General features: G+C 36.6%; 1 protein-coding gene across 4 annotated transcripts in view; it reads left to right on the plus strand.

Moving 5' to 3' along the window:
- The window catches only part of PAK2 (p21 (RAC1) activated kinase 2), an 89,672-nt gene that overhangs the window by 56,351 nt on the left and 8,279 nt on the right, over positions 1-25,042 (plus strand). For all 4 annotated transcript variants that reach the window (XR_007408049.1, XM_025473919.3, XM_049105569.1 and 1 more), the window contains exons 3-12: positions 7,911-8,011; positions 8,362-8,509; positions 10,487-10,518; positions 12,160-12,267; positions 14,474-14,606; positions 16,787-16,850; positions 18,652-18,700; positions 19,205-19,317; positions 20,707-20,824; positions 22,777-22,876. Coding sequence is in view for 3 of the 4 variants with exons in the window: in XM_025473919.3 (XP_025329704.1) it covers positions 7,911-8,011; positions 8,362-8,509; positions 10,487-10,518; positions 12,160-12,267; positions 14,474-14,606; positions 16,787-16,850; positions 18,652-18,700; positions 19,205-19,317; positions 20,707-20,824; positions 22,777-22,876 (966 nt within the window). In the remaining variant the exon portion in view is untranslated. The remainder of the gene's footprint in view (positions 1-7,910; positions 8,012-8,361; positions 8,510-10,486; positions 10,519-12,159; positions 12,268-14,473; positions 14,607-16,786; positions 16,851-18,651; positions 18,701-19,204; positions 19,318-20,706; positions 20,825-22,776; positions 22,877-25,042) is intronic.

Consider the following 25,042-nt stretch of genomic DNA (forward strand, 5'->3'; position numbering starts at 1 on the left):
CCTTCCAATTGAAAGAACTAAAACACTGGGGAAAAATAAAGCAATGGTTTTCATGATGTTGTATATCAGAAATAAAGGAAATCCATCCCAAGAGATGGAAAACAATTGAGGGGAGTCCTACAATTGACCTAGCTTACTGCTTGGAATGAGTTGCCAGGTTGCAGCACAGGGAGGGACAATTAGGTCGTCTCCTAGAGCTAAGAAAGAGAGCTGGAATTTGGGTGACGTCAAGGCAGCTAGTTTGTATACACACAGAGAGAAAAATCTGTAGAGGTCTCCCTTGAGTGTTCAGTAGCACATGTATGTGAGAATAACTACCCAGACTGGAAAAGGAACCACTGGGAATGATGAGAGGAAACTATCTGCAATGCTCACACAGGGCACAGGATATTTCCTATTCCCACCATTCAGAATAAGAATCATAGAATAGAGACCTTTCCTCCGAATTGGGGCAGAATTAGCTCTAGATTAAATGTTGCTCCAATATTGCCTAACAAAACTTTAATACCTAACGCGCCAACTGTTTCTAAATTTGTTTCTCCCCTCTATGAGTAAACAGCTAAGAATCACCTATCTGTGTCTCAGAACAAAGCTCACCAATGTTTATAGGAATACAAAAATATCTAGCAATTACCAAGGAACAGTTTTCAGTGTCTGGCATCCATTCAGTATTTTCCAGGCATGCAAAGACCCATAATGAGTAAAATCAGTCAATTGGAATCAATCCAGAAGTGATACAGTTGATAGAATTAGTAGGCAAGGACATTAAAATGGTGAAATGATTGTATTCCATATGAAGAACCCAAAGGAACGATTCAGCATATTTAGAAGTAATGCTGGAAGATAGAAAAAAGAACAAATCAAAATTCTAGATTTCGAAAATACAATGGACAAGATTAACAGTAAATTAGGCATTTTAGAAGAAAAGATAAGTGAATTTGAAGACCATAGAAACCATGTAAAATGAAACTTAGAAGAAAAAAAACAGAAACAAAAATGAATGGCTATGGGACAAATTGCATGCAGACGTAATAAAACTGTAATTGAAGTTTCCAAAAAATGGGAAGGGGAAATGTTTAAAAAAAAAACTTTTTTTTTAAAAAGCTGAAAACTTTACAAATTTAATGAAAGCTGTAAAGCCATAGATTCAAGAAGTTCAGTGAATTCCAAGCACAAGAAACGTGATGAAAACTACAACCACAGCACATAATCAAATTGTTTAAAACAGGTGATAAAGAGAAAAAAATTTTTTAAAATTTTTATTTATTTATGATAGTCACACAGAGAGAGGCAGAGACATAGGCAGAGGGAGAAGCAAGCTCCATGCACCGGGAGCCCGATGTGAGATTCGATCCCGGGTCTCCAGGATTGCGCCCTGGGTCAAAGGCAGGTGCCAAACTGCTGCGCCACCCAGGGATCCCGATAAAGAGAAAATTTTAAAAGCTTTCAGACCTTTGGCTCAATTTTCTTGAACCTAAAACTGCTCTAAAAAATCGATTAAAAAACAAAAAAGCTTATTTTTGTAAGCCCAAAAATAAGCTGCCAGAAAGAAAAGACACATTACCTAAAAGGAACAAAATATGACAGTGGACTTCATGGAAGTAACAGTGCATCATAGAAGAAGGAATATCTTTAAAGTACTAAAAGAGGGGCACCTGGATGGCTTGGTCAGTTAAGCATCTGTTTTCCACTCAGGTCATGATCCCAGAGTCCTGGGATAGAGCCCCTCTCAAGCCCCTGGGCTGGAGGGCTCCCTGCTCAGCAGGGAGTCTGCTCCTCCCCCTCCCTCTGCTCCTCCCCCTGCTTGTGCTCTCACTCTCCCAAATAAACAAATAAAATCTTTTAAAAAATTTTTTAAAGTATTGAAAGGAAGACTCTTATCAACTTAGAATTCTGTATCTTGTGAACATATCTCAAAAATGAAGGGGAAACAAAGATTTTTAAATGTATAAAGGCTGAAAGAATTTTTCAGCAGCAGACCTGCCCTATAAGAAATATTAAACCAAATATTTCAGGCAGAAGGAAAATGTTGTCAGAGGAAAATGTAGATCTGCATAAAGAAATGAAAATCAGGGATCCCTGGGTGGCGCAGCGGTTTGGCGCCTGCCTTTGGCCCAGGGCGCGATCCCGGAGACCCGGGATCGGGTCCCGCGTCGGGCTCCCGGTGCGTGGAGCCTGCTTCTCCCTCTGCCTGTGTCTCTGCGCCTCTCTCTCTCTCTCTGTGTGTGTAACTATCATAAATAAATAAAAATTAAAAAAAAAAGAAAGAAATGAAAATCACTAAAAATGGTAAAATGTTTTTCCCAATCTAAATCTCTAAAAAACATCCAGTTTTTAAGAAATGAAGTCCCTATTTAAGAAGTGAAGTCCTGTGATATGTTCTATCACATAGATGAACCTCAAAAATAAGTAAAGGGATACCTGGGTCGCTCAGCAGTTTAGTGCCTGCCTTTGGCCCAGGGTGTGACCCTGGAGTCCCGGGATCCAGTCCCACATTGGGCTCCCTGCATGGAGCCTGCTTCTCCCTCTGCCTGTGTCTCTGCCCCTCTCTGTGTGTCTCTCATGAATAAATAAATAAAATCTTTTTTTAAGCCATTTACAAAAGACTGCGTGTTGTGTGGCCCTATTTATATGAAATGGCCAGAATAGACAAATGTGTGGTGAAGGAAGATTAGTGGTTACGCAGAGCTTGGGAGGGGAGAGGAAACAATGAGGAGCGATTGCTAATGAGTACAAGGTTGCTTTTAGGGATGATGAAAATGTCCACAGTTAGGTTGTGGTAATGGTTACACAACTCTCTCTGTATATTAAAACTCAGATGAACTTTATGGTATATAAAGAATTATTGCTTAAACGACAAAGGAGATAAAAGGGGAATTATAAAAAATACTTTTAATCCAAAGGAAAAAAAGAGGAAAATGTAAACAAAGAATAGAGACCATTAGAAAACAATGGAATGGCTAGTTTAAACCCAGCTACATCAGGGGCTCCTGGGTGGCTCAATTGGTTGAGTGTCCGACTCTTGATCTCAGCTCAGGTCTTGATCTCAGGGTTGTGAGTTCAAGCCCTGAATTGGGCTCTACACTGAGGGTGGAGCCTACTGAAAGAGAGGAAAGAGAGAGAGAGGGAGGGAGGGAGGAGGAAGGAAGGAAAAAGAAAAAGTAAGTCCAGCTATGTCAATAATCACATTAAATGTAACTGATCTAGGCACCCCAATTAAAAAGCAGAGGTTATTAGATTACTAATCATATGCTATTTATAAAAATCCACTTTAAAAACATAAAACCAAGAAATAGGTCAAATAACAGGATTTTTGTTAAGCATACTAACAGTGAAAAGAAACCTGGACTGGCTAAAATCAGATAAAATAGATTTTGGAGCAAAAAATATTACTCTAAATATTTAAGGGATAAAGGTAAGGAATAGGTTATTTTATAATGGTAATAAGGTCAGTTCATGAAGAGGAAATAATAGAAGTAAACATTTGTACACTTAATACTAGAGCTTTAAAATACATGAAATAAAAACAGATACAGTTTTAAGGAGAAATAGATAAATCCCATTATAGTTGGAGATTCCAGTATACTTCTCTCAGTAATTGGTAGAGCCAGTAGACAGAAAATTGCTGAAACTATCAATCAACTCTGACCAGTTGACATTATAGCACATTCCACCTTGAGAATATACTTTTTTAAGTGAACATGGAACACTTAACTGAGATCACATTCTAGGGAGATTTTTAAAAGTCTAATAAATTTAGAAGAATTCAAATCACACAAAGTATATTGTATGACCACAATGTAATTAAATTAAAAATTAACAGAAAAATCTCTGGAAATATTCAGGGGAAAAAACACACTTCCAAATAAATGAAGAAATCAAAAAGATATTAGGAAGTATATTAAATGGAATGAAAATGAAAATTCACAGCATCAATATCTGTATGATGCTGCTAAGGCAGTACTTAGAAGAAAATTTATAGTATGAGAAGAGAAAAAGATTTTAAGTCAACGACTTAAGCAAAGCCATCTTAATAATCTAGAAAGGAAGAGCAAATGAGATTGAATGTATGGAAGAAAAGAACAAAATTCAAAGTGAAGATCAATACAATAAAAAGAAAAATCAGTGAAACCACAAGCTGATTTATTGAGAATATCAGTAAAATGGATAAACCTAGGCAAAGTGAAATGGGGGGGGGCGGGGAGAAGCCACAAATTATCAGTATTAAGAATGAAAGAGGGGGGAATCCATGGGTGGCTCAGCGGTTTAGCGCCTGCCTTTGGCCCAGGGTGTGATCCTGGAGTCCTGGGATCGAGTCCCGCGTCGGGCTCCCTGCATGGAGCCTGCTTCTCCCTCTGCTTGTGTCTCTGCTTCTCTCTCTCTCTCTCTCTCTCTCTCTCTCTCTCATGAATAAATAAATAACTAAAATCTTTAAAAAAAGAATGAAAGGCGCCTGGGTGCCTCAGTTGATTAAGCATCTGCCTCCAGCTCAGGTCATGATCCTGAAGTCCTGAGATCAAGCCCCACATCAGTTGCTCTGCTCAGCGGGGATCCTGCTTCTCCCTCTCCCTCTGCCTGCCACTCTGCCTGCTTATGCTCTCTTTATATCAAAGAAAGAAAAAAGAAAAGAAAAGTGGCATTTTTACAGATATTAAAAATGATAAGGTAACAAATTCAACACATTAGATAAAGTAGGAAAATTTCTTGAAAGACAAGTTTTCAAAATTCATTCAAGAAGAAATAACCTAAAAACACTACATCTCTAGGAAAATTTAGTTTGTAGTTAACAACCTTCCACAAAGAAACAGACCCATACAGCTCCATTGGTGAGTTGTACCAAACATTTAAGGAAGAACTATCAACGGTTCTACATAATCTTCCAGAAAATTGAATGGAAAGGAATACTTCCCAATTTACTTTATGAGATCAGTGTTACCCTGATACCACAACCAAAGACATTACAAAAAAGAAAGCTAGATACCAATATTTCTCATCAATATAGATGTAAAATCTTAGCAAGATTTTAGCAATTAGGGATCCCTGGGTGGCGCAGCGGTTTGGCGCCTGCCTTTGGCCCAGGGCGCGATCCTGGAGACCCGGGATCGAGTCCCACGTCGGGCTCCCGGTGCATGGAGCCTGCTTCTCCCTCTGCCTGCGTCTCTGCCTCTCTCTCTCTCTCTCTCTGTGTGACTATCATAAATAAATAGAAATTAAAAAAAAAAAAAGATTTTAGCAATTAGAATCTCACTGTATATGAAAGGGGGAATAGTACACAGTGACCAAGTGGTTTTCATTTCAGGAATGCAAGGTTGGTGTAACATTTGGAAGTTAATCAGTATAATTTATTATATTAACAATATAAGAAAGATAAAATGTATGTTCACCTCATTAGTTGTAGAAAAAGCATTTAACAAAATCTGTATTCCTTTCTGATAAAAACATTCAGCAAACGTGAAATACAAAGAAAAGCCTTTAACCTGATAAAGAACATCTTTGAAAAACTTACACTAGCATCAAATTTAATAGTAAAAAAAAAAAAAAAAAAGGCTTTTCCCTTTAAGATCCAAAAAAATGCAAAGATTTTTCTTCTCACTGCTTTTATTCAGTAGTGTGCTAGAGGTTGTAGCCAGTGAAGTAAGGCAAGAAAAAGATATGAAGGGAATTCAGAATGAGATAGAAGTAAACCTTTATTCACAAAAAAATATGATTGAATTTTTATATGAAATCTTGTGATAGCTACAAAGAAGCTGCTGGAGCTAAAAAAGATAAAGTAAGATTTCAGTATATCGGTATCAGGAATCAGTTGTGTTTCTCTATACCATCAATGGGCAGTTGAGAACCAGGGCACATGAGTGGCCTAGTGAGTTAAGTGTCTGCCTTTGTCTCAGATCATGATCTCAGGGTCCTGGGATCAAGCCCCATATCAGGCTCTCTGCCTAGCAGAGAGCCTGCTTCTCCCACTCCTTCAGTCTGTTGCTACTCCTGCTTGTGCTCTCCCTCTGTCAAATAAATAAATAAAATCTTAAAAAAGAAAAAGTTGAAAACCAAATTTAAAAAGCGGTACCATTTGCAGGGGACCTGGCTGGCTCAGTCAGTAGAGCATATTACTCTTTGGGGTCATGAGTTTGAGCCTCCTTTTAGGTAGAGTTTATTTAAAAAAAAAAAAAAAGTGACCCCCCCCCCCAGACCAAGTGCTTTTACATAGAATATTTTTAACTGGTAAAACATATCATATTTAACCAGAAAACCTTTCCAAAGTTCAATAATTGCTAGTACTTTGCATTCTAAAAACTAGAACACTCCCTACCTGTTTTGACATTAAAGCCACCAATACCTAAAGTTGTATAATAAATAAAGAAGCAAATGCAAAACCAATTGCAACAGAAATTTTGAAATACCGAGGCAGAAATTTGACAAAAGCAGTGACAGATCTGTAGAGTGGTAACTATAAAATATTGCTGATAGAAGTTTTAAAAGACCTGAATAAATGGAGACATTCACTGTGTTCATGGATTAGAAAGCTCAGTATTTTTTAAAAGATTTTTATTATTTATTTATTCATGAGAGACAGAGAGGAGTGGGGAGGGGGCAAAGACAGGCAGAGGGAGAAGCAGGCTCCACACAGGAAGCCCAATATGAGACTCAATCTTGGGACTCTAGGATCACGTCCTAGGCCAAAGGCAGGTGCTAAACCACTGAGCCACCCAGGTGTCCTGAAAGCTCACTATTGTTAAAAAATCAGTTCTCCCTAAATTGATCTATAGATTCAATATAATTCCAATCAAAATCTCAGCAAAGGACCTAGGGTAGTCAAACAGCTTTGAAAAAGGAAAAAATTATAAGGCTTATATTATGTGGTTTCAATGCTTATTTTTAAACTACAACTGTCAAGGCAGGCTCGTATTTGGCATAAAGATAAATTATTGCAACAAGGTTATGCATCTAGAAATAGACACAGGCATAGATGGACAATTGATTTTGATTTTCAGCAGTAGTTCAAAATGGCATTGACCTGAATAGCAGCACTGGAAGTTAGAAGTTCTGAGGTGGGGAAACATTTTCAACCTAAATATGTATATATATGGTCAAGAAGTATCAAGGGGTAAACCAGAAAGAAGAAAACAAAATATCCAGAAAATAGATTCTAGCAAGGGTAGAAGGAATGTCCTAGAACAACTGTGAAGCCTAGGCATAAACTACTGCAGATTAGAACAGGAGGATCTGAGAGCAAGGAGGATCTGAGAGCAAGGCGGAGGTGTGGGAGGGTATGGCCAGGGGACTTGAAGCATCTAGTGGGGCAGAGAGGAACAAATGTTTTTGAATTACAGAGAATATTATTGATGTGTGTCAGAAATGTAGCAAAAATAATTGGTAGAACCATGGAAAAACAAGGCTTAAGATGTAGCAGTTATTTTTAATAAAAAGAGGAAGGACTAGAGTTGTTAAAGAAAGATGGCATGCTCATTGTAAACTTTGTCTATACAGTCTATATTATCTACATGGTCATAGTAATGTAAGTTGTTCTTTTGGGATGAATATAGCCAAATGGAAATAGAATCTGATAGACTTTGTTTTCCAGATTGCTCAGTATGGAAAGTATAGGCCTCTGTTTATGAGAACCAGTGTTCTAAAGAGCTATCTCTTCTGTCCTGTGCTCTTTTATTCAGTCCTGGTGCAGGGTCAGTCCAGGTACCTCTTTAATCAGGACACAGTTGTGGTTGTCCCCACCCCTGCTTGAAGACAGAATAGGTTACTTTACTTTTATCGGTTTCCTATAAGCCAGTGTCTTTTACGGGGAAATCTCTTCTAGAATAATTTTTTCCTAATTAATTTTGGAGAAACATGATTATGAGTAACTTTATTATTAATCTTGTTTAAATAGAATGATTCTTTTTTTTCATGCCCTTTAGGAAGTAAGAAGAAAGAAAAGGAACGGCCAGAAATTTCTCCTCCATCTGATTTTGAGCATACCATCCATGTTGGCTTTGATGCGGTTACGGGAGAATTTACTGTAAGTTTACCCAGTTGGGACTCCTTTATGTATTAGCACTCAAAACTTCCCTTGTAATATTGTTTCAAGTTAACTTTTCTGTCTACATGTTAACTGTGAATTCTTAGTGCTTTTCTCTTACAAAGGGGTTGTGGTTTGCTATATCTTTGTCTTAGGGAGATGAGCCCATTAGTTAAAATAATGCAAAACAGATTTAGCAAAATAGACCATTAGAAAAAGAAGACCTTTTACAATGTAGTCAAGCCTATAATTGATTGGCTTGTATTTTTATGTATTTTGTCATTTACCTCTGGAAGTTGATTTTATTGGAGCGACTCAAAACAACTAATTTCTGACTGTCTTTTTGTTAGGGCATGCCAGAACAGTGGGCTCGATTATTACAGACCTCCAATATCACCAAACTAGAGCAAAAGAAGAATCCTCAGGCTGTGCTGGATGTCTTAAAGTTCTATGACTCCAACACAGTGAAGCAGAAATACCTGAGCTTTACTCCTACTGGTAAGACGTCATACAATGGTAAAAGGCTGATTCAAATGGAATTGCAGTATTGTCATAAAAAGAATGTCTCTGGAAAAATAAAAAGCTAAGCTATGGTCTTTGTCTTTATTCTTGCCCCTTTGTAGATCTGCCTTTTGTAAACTGATTGGGGTAGAATTCAGAGTCTGGGGAGTATATTAATCTCTTAGTTTTGCCAAAAGTGGGTGTTTTCGCCTTCTGTTTGGTTTGTGTGTGTGTGTGTGTGTCACTGCTTTGGAATGACTCCCAACAATGGAAGAGAAAGGCACATCATGATTTTTAGGCATGTTCAAATTAGAAATACATTTATTTTTAGTAGGACAGGAGGATTGTTTGCTATATTAAATACACAGACTTTAAAAGTAAAAAAATGCTTAAGTCCACTCAAAACTTGAAACTTATCAAATATATAAACATAAAATAAGCATTAGAACTAAAAGATTTTATACCTTTGAATTAGGGTATCATTAGATAAGAATTGAAGTATAGTAGTTTTTTAAAAATAATTTATGTGTTCAAATCAGGATCAGAATAAAGTCCGTACATGATAGTTGACTGCTGTACTCTTGAATCTCTTTTGATGCTCAGGCTCCCTCACACAGATCCTTTAAAGATTTTATGTATTTATTCATGAGAGACACAGAAAGAGAGAGAGGCAGAGACACAGGCAGAGGGAGAAGCAGGCTGCGTGCAGGGAGCCCGATGTGGGACTTGATCCTGGGATCCTGGGACTACGGCCTGAGCCAAAGGCAGACACTCAACTGCTGAGCCACCCAGGCATCCCCCCAGGGTATCTTTTAATATGTTTCTTTGACCCCTAAAATCATACGTGTAGTTTTAATTAATTGTACATAATTTGGGATCCCTGGGTGGCGCAGCGGTTTAGCGCCTGCCTTTGGCCCAGGGCGCGATCCTGGAGGCCCAGGATCAAATCCCACGTCGGGCTCCCGGTGCATGGAGCCTGCTTCTCCCTCTGCCTGTGTCTCTGCCTCTCTCTCTCTCTCTCTGTGTGACTATCATAAATAAATAAAAATAAAAAAAAAATTGTACGTAATTTGATTGCATTTTCACAGAAATAAGGTCTTTGCTCAAGGAAGAAATAAAGACCACTTGGCCAAATGATCTTGACTTTTTAACTTAGATCTTGACCTTTACATCCTTAGCAAAAGATCAGACTCATCCCTAAAGCCTTTGTGTTTGTTAGTAAGTCTGTGTAAATTAGTATTTTTTTAAGTCAATGTTTGACCCAGAAAATGGTATATTCTTTTCACCCTATTTAAATATTGCATACTTAATATATATGTTAGTTATATTAAATATGTACCTTTAATAAAACTATATATTATTTGTGTAAATACCTATATATTTATATTATATAAGTAATGTTTTATGTTGTTTTAATATACATGTTAAATAATATTAATATAGCCATAAGTTATAGTTATATTAATATTATTTAACATATATTATATATGTATAAAAATGTAAAAGTCTCTGGGCCTTTTGAAAAGTAAAAAAAAAAAACAAAACTTGCTCTTCTAAACTCCAGAATGAATATTTTGATATTTAGTCTTTATGAACTATGTTTTGCCTTTAGGAATATGCTTTTTTACTGATCAAAATTTATGTTAAGAATTTTCCTTTGCACAATTACCATTGTCTGAATAGTTGCCTTGAAATATAGTTCACATGCTATAAAATTCATTCATTTGAAGTATACAAGTCAATGATTTTTGGTAAATCTAGAGTTCCATTAAGATTTGAGATTTGGTAGCACAATCTTGAATAAATTCTTATTTGAATACTGATATTATCATTTTTCTCAAGATTTGCTTCATCCTAAAATGAAAGCAAAGAACATTTACTTGCTCTGCATTGTATTTTCTTCCCCTTAATATATAGAAGTTGTTTTTATTTTTTGAGTTGTTGACTTAGCATTATTTTCTGTTTCATATTCAGAGAAAGATGGCTTCCCTTCTGGAACACCCGCAGTAAGTTAATATATTACTTCTTATAGCTCTTGTTCTAACTTAAGTTACCCAAAACGAATCTCACTTTTGCTTTTTTAAAAGATTTTATCTATTTATTCATGAGAGACACATAGAGAGGCAGAAACATAGGCAGAGGGAGAAGCAGGCTCCATGCGTGGAGCCTGATGTGGGACTCATCCCGGAACCCCGGGGTCATGCCCTGAGCTGAAGGCAGATGCTCAACCGCTGAGCCACCTAGGCATCCTCAGATCTCAGTTTTTATTTTGCTTTCTAAAATTAATTATAGTCATCTTATAAGTCATGCTTATAAGCTAGCCACCTGATTAAGCGGATAAGAGAAGCCATGTTAAGTAAACAGAATTTCCTCAATTAGGAAGAAACAATCTCCTTGAGTTATATGAAGACAAAATGTGGTAATATGTAAAGTACCCACCTAGCACACATCTGGTATATAATAAGCTCTGTGTAAAAGTTAACATCTTCTTTTATTTTAATTTAATTTTTTTAAAGATTTTATTTATTTATTTATTTATTTAGTTATTCATTCATTCATTCATTCATTCATTCATTCATTCATGAGAGACACAGAGAGAGGCAGAGACACAGGCAGAGAGAGAAGCAGGCTCCATGCAGGAAGCCCAACGTGGGACTCGATCCCGGGATTCCAGGATCACGCCCTGAGCCAAAGGCAGACACTCAACTGCTGAGCCACCCAGGCATCCTGAGTTTTTAGTCTTAACAAATAAAATAATTGCTTCCTTTTAGGGCTTGTTTAAGGAGCATAAAATTCTCATATAAAAGTTATAAATTGGGGATCCCTGGGTGGCGCAGCGGTTTGGCGCCTGCGTTTGGCCCAGGGCGCGATCCTGGAGACCCGGGATCGATCCCACGTTAGGCTCCCGGTGCATGGAGCCTGCTTCTCCCTCTGCCTATGTCTCTGCCTCTCTCTCTCTCTCTCTCTCTGTGTGACTATCATAAATAAATTAAAATAAATAAATAAATAAAAATTTTTAAAAAATTTTTAAAAAAAGTTATAAATTGGGCAGCCCTGCTAGCTCAGCGGTTTAGCGCCTTCTACAGCCCAGGGCATGATCCTGGAGACCCAGGCTCCCTGCATGGAGGCTGCTTCTCCCTCTCCCTGTGTCTCTGCCTCTCTCTCTCTCTCACTGTGTGTCTCTAATAAATAAATAAAATCTTTAAAAAAAAAGTTATAAATTTTCTCTTAAGAAAATTTGATATTTGTACAGCCCCAGTGGCACAGCAGTTTAGCGCCACCTGCAGCCCAGGGTGTGATCCTGGAGACCCCGGGTCGAGTCCCATATTGGGCTCCCTGCATGGAGCCTGCTTCTCCCTCTGCCTGTGTCTCTGCCCCTCTCTCTCTTTGTGTGTCTCTCATGAATAAATAAAATCTTTTAAAAAATTGATATTTACTGTAAACATTTATTTTATAAACTTTTCTATAAGTTATAGAATTACCTTTATTTTTAAAAGATTAGATTAGAACCAAAGAGATTTTATTGTTTTAAAATGAGCTACTAAAGAAATACATTTTTTCAAGTATGTTAAAAAAGAGAGAATCCTATTTTAATGTATCATTATATTTGACTTGTCTTCCTTACTTTGTTCATGTGATGAATGTAGCTGAGTGCCAAGGGTTCAGAAACAGCAGCAGTAGTAGCAGAGGAAGATGATGATGATGAAGAGGCTGCTCCTCCTGTTATTGCCCCACGACCGGATCATACAAAATCAGTGCGTGACTGATTAGTAATTGGGCTGTGGGTATCTTAGTAATTGGGCTGTGGGTATCTGGGCACGTGAGTTTTTTAAAAACAGCAATCTGTATTTAACTTCCAGTAGTTAATTTTCAAAATCCTTCAGTGTGGGGAAATTTGACGAGAAGATCTTTACCTAAAAATCATTCATCAAAAAACTAGTTTTTTTGAAAATTAAAGTTAAATGACTTCCTTAAAAGTTAAAATGGTTACCTCATTGTTTTTTCTTTCTATATTACACCTTCTCTTCCAGAGAATTCATCTATTTGGCTTTCTCTGTTTATCTCAATGCAGATAACTACTATATCTAAAACTTAAATCTGGGATTCCTGGGTGGCTCGGCAGTTTGGCACCTGCCTCTGGCCCAGGGCGCGATCCTGCAGTCCCGGGATTGAGTCCCACATTGGGCTCCCTGCATGGAGCCTGCTTCTCCCTCTGCCTGAGTCTCTGCCTCTCTCTCTCTCTCTCTCTCTCTCTGTGTGTGTGCGTCTATCATAAATAAATAAATAAATCTTTTTAAAAAAATAATATAAAATAAAACTTAAATCTTACTTCTCACCCAAATTGTGTATATAATCTCCCAGATTACATTTCTCTTAAAGCCCTGGTGTCATTCAAGAGGCTTCTGAGAGTGAAATTCCCAACTGGCTAGGGGAGAATTTAAAAAATATAATAACCTTAGATAGAGACAGGAAGAGTCTTGTCTCTTACCCTGTGCCAATACAAGGAAAGGGGGAGAAGGTTCTGTGTGGTAGAATGCTGGCACAGTAAGCAGGAAGGGCTCTGAGGCCTGCCGCTAGGTCGTGATCTAATGAGAGAGAAGGGCTGTTTTCCTCTTTTACCTCCTAGAAGTGGCTGTTTACAATGAAATGGTAGAAATCATCTTTGCGTATAAGTTTCTATGGGAATTAATAGTTAATTCTTGCAGAATGAGTTTGTAAGTTCTCCTTCCATTTCTATTCTTTGGAATAGTTTGAGAAGAATAGGTTTTAACTCTTCTTTAAATAGCTGATAAAATTCCCCTGGGAAGCCATCTGGTCCTGAACTTTTGTTTGTTGGGAGATTTTTTTTATTACTGATTCAGTTTCTTTGCTGCTTTTGTATTTGTTCAAATTTTGAATTTTTCTTGTTTCAATATTTTTTTCTATCTCAGTTTTGATAGTTTATAGGGTTCTAGGACTTTATCCATTTTTTCCAGATTGAACAATTTGTTGGCATAGAATTTTTCATAATTTTCTCTTAGAATTCTTTTATTTCTGTCATGTTGGCTGTGGTCTATCCTCTCTCTTTCATGATTTTATTTATTTGGATATTTTTCTTTTCTTTCTGATATATCTGTCTAGAGGCTTATCAATTTTATTAATTTTGTCTGAGATTCAGCTTCTAGTTTCATGGGTTTGTTCTGCTGAGCTTTTTTCCACATCAATGTGATTTATTTTTGTTCTAATTTCATTATTTCCCTTCTGCTGGTTGTAGACTTTACTTGATGTTCCTTTTTCAACTCCTTTAGGTGTAAGTTTAGATTTTTTTTTAAGACTTTTTTTTGCTTCCTGAGGTAGGCCTGTGTTGCTATGCATTTTCTTCTTATGGCCACTTTTGATGCATCCAAAAGGTTTTTGATGGCCCTGTTTCCATTTTCCATTGTTTCCATGTGTTTTTTATTTTCTTTTTTCATTTCTTGGTTAATCTGTTCATTCTTTAGTAGGATGTTCTTTAACCTCCATGTATTTGTGGTCTTCCAAAATTGTTCTTATGATTGATTTCAAGTTTCATAGCATTGTGGTCTGAAAAATATGCAATTTTTTTTGTATATGAACATTATGGTTTCCATAATTTTGTTCATTTCTCTTTTGTAGTAAGAACATGATTTTTACTTTTTGTACTTTTTGCTTCATTGCTAGCATATCATTGGTTAAACTTAAATTTCATTCACAGATCTGCTATTTTGCTAGACAGACTTTTAAAATCTATATATCATGTGTTAAAGAAAAGTGTTTCACACTTTTCTTACTTATTCTTCTTAGTTACAAGGCTTTTATAAGAGAAGTCTGAAAATATGCTCATTCTTTAGAACATTGGAGAAAAGTAGTTTTGGTTAAAAATCAAAGAACTGAATAGTATGCCAGTAAGAATGTCTAAAAATATTTTTCCTCAGATCTCAATAATTAACTATCTCTCTGCAGATTTATACACGGTCTGTAATTGACCCTATTCCTGCACCAGTTGGTGATTCTAATGTTGATAGCGGTGCCAAGTCTTCTGACAAACAGAAAAAGAAGACCAAAATGACAGATGAAGAGATTATGGAAAAATTAAGTATGTTGCCTACATTTACATTATTCTTAATTGTTAATAGCTCTTGAAACATTTAGCTCAGATGGATTTTAATTTATACCTTATGTTTTGACTTAAGACATAAATAATAACTGGTTTCCTTTTAGGAACAATTGGTTCAATTAAAATCTGGTTAATGTTGTGATTAGATTAGAACCAGTGAGATTTTATCATTTTGAAACAAGCTATTAAAGAAATACGTGTTTTTAAGTATATTAAAAAAGAGTTCTATTTTAATATGTTATTATATTTGACTTGTCTTCCTTACTTTATGTGATTATATTCTGATTTGCTTGTTCATCATTTTTAACTCTTGAGTAATGTTTTTGCAGTGGTCAGTACCATCTGGAGCAATACTTTTTTCCAAACGGCCAAATCTAAGGGTCATGGTTAGAAACCTTATCAAAGGAAGTTGGTATATATTTAACTATACTTATAGCTTCTCAATATGAGAATACAAAAAGTCCCCAAATAACTAAACAATATGGCCTTCCTGTATAGATATATGATGTGTTTTTTTTTTTCCCTCTTCTCATCCATCAACTCTCATTGGCCTGAATCAACCATTGGAAATAACGAACACATGGTACCAGAGAGAGGGTAGCAATAATATCTGATTATAAATCTACAGCAACTGTAAAGAACACTGACATAGAGGGATCAAGGAAAAATATTACAGTTAGAGTGGCTGTAGGCCAGAAATTGGGTACCTATATAAAATTGGAATATTTGTATGAGTTTCCTTGATATAATCATATCTCCTTTTACCTTGAGTAAGTAACAACTTAGTGAGGTTTTCTCATGTTTTGGCTTACTGGTAATAAAAACATATTAAGTTACAGTTTTATATTCCAAATCCTAATTATAAAACAGCTTCTTAGTTATGACTGTGAACTTTCCTAAAACAGATGTTTGATTAGTTCATACTAAAGTAATCTTTATAGAAATAAGTGATTTCCAAAATATATTGGAAGATAGAAGGTATATGGGAAGAGTCAGGCCATTTAGGGTTATTCATTTGGATATCATTTATTTATTATTTCTGATAGTAAGTAGTTTCCTAACTTACCATTAATTTAATACTGAAATCAGTGTAGTATGAAAAGTAGAATGACCAATCTATCCTTCCCCAGAAATGTCCCAATTAAGACTAAACATCCCACATCCTTTATTCTCAGGCACACTTACAGTTGGTCATTTTTAAAGTGTGTTTATTTTGAAAAGGTGAGAGGATAATTAAGACATTAGTTAGGAGGTCTAACCTCATGGAAATAATATGTCTTCTTGCTTCTGATATTTTCTTATTAAGTTTCATTAGTGTTCTGTTTGAAACATACATGATTTTTGAAACTTAACATTGGTTTTGAAAACCAATGTTCTAAGATCAGTAGAGTTTATTAAAAAGGAATAATTAGGGCAGCCCCTGTGGCGCAGTAGTTTAGCGCTGCCTGCAGCCTGGGGTGTGATCCTGGAGGCCTGGGATCGAGACCCACGTCGGGCTCCCAGCGTGGAGCCTGCTTCTCCCTCTGCCTGTGTCTCTGCCTCTCTCTCTCTCTCTCTCTCTCTCTATGTGTGTGTGTGTCTCTATGAATAAATAAATAAAAATCTTAAAAAAAAAAAAAAAAAGGGAAGAATGAGCTTAGCCCAAGTGGCTCAGTGGTTTAGCACCGCCTTCAGCTCCAGGGCATGATCCTGGAGTTCCGGGATCGAGTCCCATGTCGGACTCCCTGCATGGAGCCTGCTTCTCCCTCTGCCTGTGTCTTTGCCTCTCTCTCTCAATCTCTCTCTCTCTCTCTTTGTCTCTCATGAATAAATATATAAAATCTTTTAAAAATAATAAAAATAAAACAATAAAATAAGGGCAGCCCTGGTGGCCCAGTGGTTTAGCGCCGCCTTCGGCCCAGGGTGTGATCCTGGAGACCCAGGATCAATGCCGCGTGGGGCTCCCTGCATGGAGCCTGCTTCTCCCTCTGCCTTTGTGTCTGTCTCTCTCTCTCTCTCTCCTTCTCTCCTCTCTCTCTCTTTCTCTGTGTCTGTCATGAATAAATAAAATCTTTTTAAAAAAATAAAAATAAAATAAAAGGAATAATGATAGAATTAGTTTACAGCTTTAAAATGCTTGGCTGTGCTTCCAACTTTTTGTTGTTTTTTGTTTAAAATAGGAACTATTGTGAGCATAGGTGACCCTAAGAAAAAATACACAAGATACGAAAAAATTGGGCAAGGGTAAGTATTTGTGACTATACTACACAGTATATAATAATCTCTGGGTGTACAGTATAGTATGATGTCTCTTCTGCCTGTTGACATTGAGCAGTTATGGCATTCTATGAGTGGTATTCTTGGATCTATATAAATACATGATGCCTTTCTACATACTATAAAAAAAAAAAACTACTGATGAGCAGTTCTTGTTCTTTCTTAAATGTTATTTCCCATTGGTGGTTAAGAGATTAGATGGGAAAATTGCCCATCAAATATATTTAAAAGACAATAAGAACATTTACTACAAGATGATAGGTAATAAAAGCATGTATTTAATCACATCATTGAGTATTGATTTTTGAGTCTACTGATCTTCTAATTTTATCCAGTAATTTGTATTTTTAAACTACACTTTCTTTCTGTTGCCTGGGAGCAAATGAACATATTGAATTTTTAATGTTATTAATCTCTGGAAAGTATTCTCTGCATTTAGAAGGAGAGCTTGAGTCTTTTTTGAACACCTCCTTAAGAATTTCTTTCTAAAAACTAAATTTAATGGGTCTCCTGGATAACTCAGTCACTTAAGCATCTGACTCTTGATTTCCGCTCAGGTCATGATCTCAGGGTTGTGAGATCAGCCCCTCATCAGGCTCCTTGCTGGATATGCAGCCTACTTAAAAGATTGTCTTTCGGGCAGCCCCAGTGGCGCAGCGGTTTAGCGCCGCCTGCAGCCCGGGATGTGATCCTGGAGACCCAGGATCGAGTCCCATGTCAGGCTTCCTGCAGGGAGCGTGCTTCTCCCTCTGCCTGTGTCTCTGCCTCTCTCTTTGCTCTCTCTGAATGAATAAATACATAAATCTTAAAAAAAAAAAAAAAAAAAGCAAGATTGTCTTTCTCTGGGCAGCTGAATGGCTCGGTTGAGTATCTGCCTTCAGCTCAGGTCATGATCCCGGAGTCCTAGGATCCAGCTTGAGCTCCACGTTGGGCTCCCTGCTCAGCAGGAAGTCTGCTTCTTCCCCTGCCCCTCACCCTGATTGTGCTCTCTTTCACTCTCTCTCAAATAAATAAATAAAACCTTAAAAAAAGATCTCCCTCTCTCTCTGCCCCTCCTCCCACTTCTACCTCTCTTTAAAAAAAAAGAAAACTAAATTTAGTTGCATCAATGGTTTAATAACAAAAATTGAAAATCAATATTCTTGAGCATGATAATGGATAAATTATAATATATTGAATAATACAAATAATAATTATGAGTAAACAAGCATAAGACCTATTCCAAATCTAATGTTGAATTTAAAAAACAAATAGCAAAAAATAAAATAAAATAAATAATTAGAAAGCAAATCGCAGAAAAATACATAAAATGAAACTGTTTATAAGAAGTTTAAAAGTTATGTTGAATATATTTTATAGTGATATACACCTATGTCCTTAATAGTTAAAGTGTAGACAAATTCATGGAAAGGATATGTATCATCTACAAAATAAACACCAAATACAGGTTACTTTTGAGAAGAGGGATGGATACCTTGGGAAAGCACATACAAGGACTTCAAATTTATTTGTTGCTCTTTGTTTCTTAAGCAGGGAAATGGATCCAGGAGTATAACATTTTTCTTCCCTTTATCTTTTTTCTACAGTTCTGTAGGTATGATATTTATGACAAATTTCTAACATAAACTTTGGCCACAAGGATTGCCTTTTTCTTTAAGTCTTACATGTTCTTTAATTCTTTTCCAGTTGTTCTAGGTATAAAGTTTTCAGATATATAAATGATAGTGATTTAGAAACCTTAAATCTGGTTATGTCTTTTTTCCCCTAGGGCTTCTGGTACAGTTTTCACTGCTACTGATGTGGCATTGGGACAGGAGGTAGCTACTTTTTCATACTTCTGGGTGTTACCATTAGCTTTTAGTATAGGAGGAAACTAGATAAACCTGTGAATAATCAATAGGAATCTTTTTTTTTTCTTTTTCAGTTGAATTTGTTGAAATACTCTTATGTATTTTATAATACCTTTCTTAATGAGAAAAAAAGAAGGAATTATGCATTGAGTTTCATAAATAAGCATATATTTAAAAAATTATTTTCTCAGCTTGGAATGCAAAGAGGATTATTTCCTGGCATTGGGATGACCTTGGGTTGGTTGATCAGCTTCAGGCGAAATCTAAAAGTAATTAGGCTTCATGTATTATTACAAAGCATTGTGCATAGGCAGTGTAGAAATAAGAATACTACCTGTGAGTAAGTTACAATCTCATTATATAATACAATAGATACACAATAAATTAAATTATTACCTGATTGGTGTTTGTAATTTTCTAAGAGAATTAGGAAACTTGTTCTGATTTTTTTTTTTTCTGTTTCCATCATAGGTTGCTATCAAACAGATTAATTTACAGAAACAGCCAAAGAAGGAATTAATCATTAATGAGATTCTGGTGATGAAAGAATTAAAGAATCCCAACATAGTTAACTTCTTGGACAGGTAAATGTGAATATTTCTTAAACAGTGGGCAAAAATGTGGAAATTTTAAGTCTCATGGTTTTGTGGGCTAGCTCAAGCACTTGAGTTAGGCTAGAGTAGGATGTCAGTGTTGAAAAGTAAGCTTGAAGGAGGAGAGGTAAAAATAAAAATAGCACATTGCAGGGGCAGCTGAGTGGTCCAGTCAGTTTAAAGGCCCTACTCTTTCTTGGTTTCGGTTGAGGTCATGATCTCAGGGTCATGGAATCAAGCCCAAGCGAAGCCCAGCCTTGGGCTCCATTCTCAGTGCAGGTGTCTGCTTGGTATTCTCTCCTCCTCCCTCTCCTTCTGCTCCTCCCTCCTTGCCTCGCCCACTCACTCTCCCCCCACCCCCCTGCCCTAGCGTGTGCTCTCTCAAATAAATCTTTACACCCCACCCCCCAAAAAAATAACACATTGTAGTTTAGCAGGCCTTTTTCTGCATATATATCACCTGCCAAGTGAGGGAAAGCAGTTAAATGAAGGACATTGCTGCTGATGCTTATATTAATTATAAATGATTAGTAACAGAAACATTAAGGAAACAAGCTGTGATTCATGTGTTGACTGGCAGCAGTGCCTGGCCACATGGTTTTTAAACTTTTAGATCAGTTTTTATTTCAAATGCTGTCTTTCATGGGCAAATAGTGTATATGTCAAAACCTCATTTAATTTAGAAATTGATGTTTAATAAAAATAAAGAACAGAATGGAAAATTATATATTGTACTATTATGTGGGGATTTTTAAGCAATTACATATATGCAAATGAAGAATAGAAAAATTAAAATAGTGATTATATTGGAGATAGAGATTATAGGTGACTTTCTTATTTCTACATTTAATGTGTTTAGAATGGGGAAAAGATAATACATTTTTAGATTTTAACCCTAGTAATGGGGGCCATGTTCATAAAAATCAACTTTCCAGGTATATTTCCCTACTTCTGAAAATACTATGTCAAGTTAGTATCACATGATGGGTAAAATAAGCCAAAGCTTTGGGATCAGTTACACTTGACTTCTCATTCTGATTCTGTCACTTACTAGCTAGGTGAACCTGGATAAGTCACCCCCAGCCTCAATCACTTGATCTGTAAGACAGGACAAATGATTCCTACCTGACAGTATTATTTTAATTGAAACAATCAAGTTACCATTGTGGGCCAACTTTGAAGTCACTCAGGAAAATCCTAATGACCCTCAGTTACTTTTCTGCACAGTTGGACTACAGCTTGCCAGTTTTCTTCCTGGCCGTCACAGCTGCCAGCTTCCTAGTGTCTGATTAGAGTGTCTGACATTTGAATTCTTCAGCACAGAGGGTAGGTGAGAGTAAAAATGTGAGTGTATTTTTTGTGTTTTTAATGTGTTTTTAGTTACCTGATGGGAGACGAATTGTTTGTAGTAATGGAGTACCTTGCCGGGGGATCACTTACTGATGTTGTAACAGAAACCTGCATGGATGAAGCACAGATTGCTGCTGTATGCAGAGAGGTCAGTTGAGTCCCTTTCCAATAAGTTATAGCAGTGTGTAGTTACCAGGAGATTAAAAGGGGGGGCGGGAAATAAAATAAAATAAAAGGGGAGGGCGGATGGGTACACAGGTGATTTTTACAACATGAGATACTTTGTCTATACATATTCTCTTCAAGTTGTCTCCATACCGTTTTATCCTATATGAGAATTTAAACCGTTTCCTTCATGTGTAAGATAATTTCCGAATAAAGCATGAATTTTTGAAGAGCCCAACTCAGAGGTAAATTTCAGTGAGGTGATCATTGAAATTTATCATCCCAACAGGGTACTTTTAAGAGTTAACAGGAGTGTCACTCAACAGTGGACACAAGGAGTGTCTCAGGTGAAACCAGACACTTGTTCACCTTAAGTATTAAAGTCTGCTTCTGGCTTTATTAATCTCATCAAAACTGGTTGTTTCTTGATATTCATTAATGAATTTTTAGACATACTGTTGCTTAAGCCAATAGAATTCTGCCAAATTGCCTAAGTTTAAGCTGAAACTGAAAAATGAAATTCTAGGTTAATTTGCTCTCCTTTGGCTATTTTAGGAGGGGAGGAAATAACTCCTTAATAGTTATGAATATGGTATTTTAATAATATCTCTAACAAAGAGTGATCACTTAAGAGCTGACAAAAACTTAAGAATTTGGGGATCCCTGGGTGGCGCAGCGGTTTGGCGCCTGCCTTTGGCCCAGGGCGCGATCCTGGAGACCCGGGATCGAATCCCACATCAGGCTCCCAGTGCATGGAGCCTGCTTCTCCCTCTGCCTGTGTCTCTGCCTCTCTCTCTCTCTCTCTCTCTCTCTGTGACTATCATAAAAAAAAAAAAAAAAAAAAAAACTTAAGAATTTGTTTATAACTTATTTTGTTTCTCATAATTTTCATAACTTTTAAAAATTATTTTAGAAGTTTCTCAAATTGTGATAAATTTGTTTCTGTTGTACAAGTGTTTTGGGAAGGATTTGTTCTTCTCAACAATCTGCCTAAATGCTTGGTAAATGTAGTACAGTAATACACAGTGTATCTGTTTTCCTTGAATGAATAGTAGAATTTTTTTTTTAAGATTTTATTTATTTATTCATGAGAGAGAGAGAGAGGCAGAGACAGGCAGAGGGAGAAGCAGGCTCCCTTCACGCAAGGAGCCCAGTGTGGGACTCGATCCTGGAAGTCCAGGATCACGCCCTGAGCCAAAGACAGACGCTCAACTGCTGAACCACCCAGGCACCCAATAGTAGAATATTTTAAATGAAATTTTTAGTTGTTATTCATAATGTACAGCCTTAATTTTGTTGTTCTCTTCTACTGGGGATTAAGAAGTAAAAAAAATACAGGGACACCTGGGTGGCTCAGTGGTTGAGCATCTGCCTTTGGCTCAGGGTGTGATCCCAGTTGGGGGATCGAGTCCCAGATCAGGCTCCCTGTGAGGAGCCTGCTTCTCCCTCTGCCTATGTCTCTGCCTCTCTCTGTGTCTCTCATGAATAAATAAATAAGATCTTTAAAAAATAAATAAATAAAAATACAGATTTTTTTCTAAGTTTACAATTTATACTCAGTTTATATTAAAAAAACATAGGGGCAAGCAGATCTTAAGACTCTAATCTTGTTCTTGTGTTTAAGGAAGGGGGATTGTTTTTCCTCACTTCGACTCTGTGCTTTCTGAAACATGGCCTAAGAGGAAAGTTACTCTTTTATCTGTGGTGTCTAGATTGTGGATGTAAGCTTTATGTAAAATCCACTGTAAAAGAAATGAAGAAAACATCTTAACATCACATCCGTGAACAGCTGGATGGAACTAACCTCCCAGGATCTTACCACTTTTCAGTGGCTAATTTAGACTTTCGAAGCATTACCAGGCCAAAAGTACTATATGTGAACTTCCCTTAGACTTCTCAGGGACTGTTTCATTGATAGGTGTTTTTCTTGTTTAGTGTTTACAGGCATTGGAGTTTTTACATGCTAATCAAGTGATCCACAGAGACATCAAAAGTGACAACGTGCTTTTGGGGATGGAAGGATCAGTTAAACTTAGTGAGTAACAAATGAGATTTATTTGTTATTATAATTCTGCCTTTTGTTTAAGTAAAAAGAAACCTATTAATATGTTTATGACAATATTTGGAGGGAGAGGGAGAAAAATGGTAAAGATTATAGACTGTCAATTGGACAGTTTACGTTTGAATAGATCAGCTGTGCTACTTGCTGAATAATTTGTGGTGAGTTACTTAATCTCTTTGTGTTTATTTTCTCAAGTAGATGATAAGGAAAGTAATAGTTACTGTCTTAGAGAACTCTTCTGAGAGTTAAAAATGTAAAAAGCACTGAGGAACAGTGCCTGGGACTGTCATAATGTTGGTGCTGTCTTCCAAAGATAAACTTGAATTTGTCTGTGCTGTTAGGGTAGATCTGTTCAGCTTTCTTTGGGTTTGGTAGAGCATGGCCTCATTGGGGGAGGGCTCCACAGCCCTGACCAAGAGATGACAAGGAACAAAACCTCTTTTCCTAATTATCTTCTGTATCAGACATGATAGAGTCATGGAGGGCAAAGTCCTAGACTTCTTTTCCTCTGCTGGCTCTAATCTGTCAGTTTAAACCAGGCCCCTAGGGGAGTCAAGAACTTCTGTTGAGAGTCCTTCAACGATGCAAAATTCAAGGCATGTCTTGGAACAAGAGACCAAAATTTTTTCCTTCTGTTTGGCTAAAGTGTTCGGCTCCTTTTTCAGTATCTCTTTTTTAAGATTTTTGCTTCAGGGATTATTCAACCACAGGAAGGGGCTCTCTACTAGATGGTCAAAAACACAGGATCACTGATGTTAATCAGGCAAAATAGAAATGGACGTTCTCGTACTTTTTGGTGGATACACCTGTAAGCTGAATTAGACTTCTTTGGATAATATTTTATCCTTGCTCTTGCAAGGATACATACTAGATGAATGGTCTCGGGTAAGTTATCTAACAATGTGTGTGCCTTGGTTTCCCAATTTGTAAAATGAGAGCAATACTAATAAATGTACCTGTTGGAGTCATCGTGAGGGTTAGTTATCTTACTTCCTACAAGGTACTTGAAACAGTACCTGGTTTGTTACAAGTACTCATTTTAGCCATAAATATTATGATTTGACTAAACAGTTGTTCTTTTAGTATTCTCTGGGGTAGAATTAATGAACACATGCACAATAATAAATACAAAGTTGTTCTCTTCAATATTGTAAACAACAAAAAATACTTTAAATGTCTAGCAGTATGGGAATGGTAAACTATAATTTTGTTATTTTGTAATATTGTGTAGTTATAGTAATGAGGTAGATCAATGTACAAAGGTGGAAAAATCTCTAAAAATTAATTTTAAGAGACAATTTACTAGAGCACCTGGCTGGCTCAGTTGGTTGAGCATGTGACTCTTGATCTCAGTGGTGAGTTCAAGCCCCAGGTTGGGAGTAGAGTTTACTTTAAGGAAAAAAAAAAAAAAAAAAAACAGTTTACAAAGTATCCTAACTAGGTTAAATAAACCATGCAGTTCACAGGTAATATTTGTACCTATATAAATTTACAATGAAAAGTTCAAAGCTTAAAAACCTAAATGTTAACAGTGGTTACATTTGAAATAGAATGGGTCTGTAGAAGGGAGGAAAAAATTCAAGATTTTCATCCCAGCATTTCCACTAGGTAGGTTAACAATGAGTGCTAACATAGGCTTTCTGCTCCTGTTATAAAATGAGGTGGTTGGAGTAGAGTAATGTTGCGGAGGACCTTGTTAGTTACAGTTGCAGTTAAAGCTGTTCTTTTTCTAAGAAGTCAGATACTTAGTAATTCTAGCTTTTGTTTATTTTCTTCAAAAATAGTTCCCACTTCCTGGCCTTTTTACCTATCTTACAAAAATTAGTTTTGGTGTTCACCTTTTGGTAACTTTCTCTTCTAGATCTTTTCAACTTTATTAAAATTTTTAGGATAATTGTTTAGAATAAAAGACCTTCTCATAATTTGTCCTTTGCTTGTGGGAAATAAAAGTAAATAAGTCAGAGTAGGTAACATCATCAAAATATTTGTGAACCCATTCTGGTTTACTTTTTTTTTTTTAATGTAAGCTCTAAGCCTGTTGTGAGGCTTGAACTCACAACCCCGAGATCAAGAGTCACATGCTCTGTGGAATCTTCAATAGCCAGGTGCCCCTATTTTACTTTTTTAATACAATCTTAA

This window comes from Canis lupus, chromosome 33, assembly GCF_003254725.2.
Source record: "Canis lupus dingo isolate Sandy chromosome 33, ASM325472v2, whole genome shotgun sequence".
Lineage (NCBI taxonomy): Eukaryota > Metazoa > Chordata > Mammalia > Carnivora > Canidae > Canis > Canis lupus.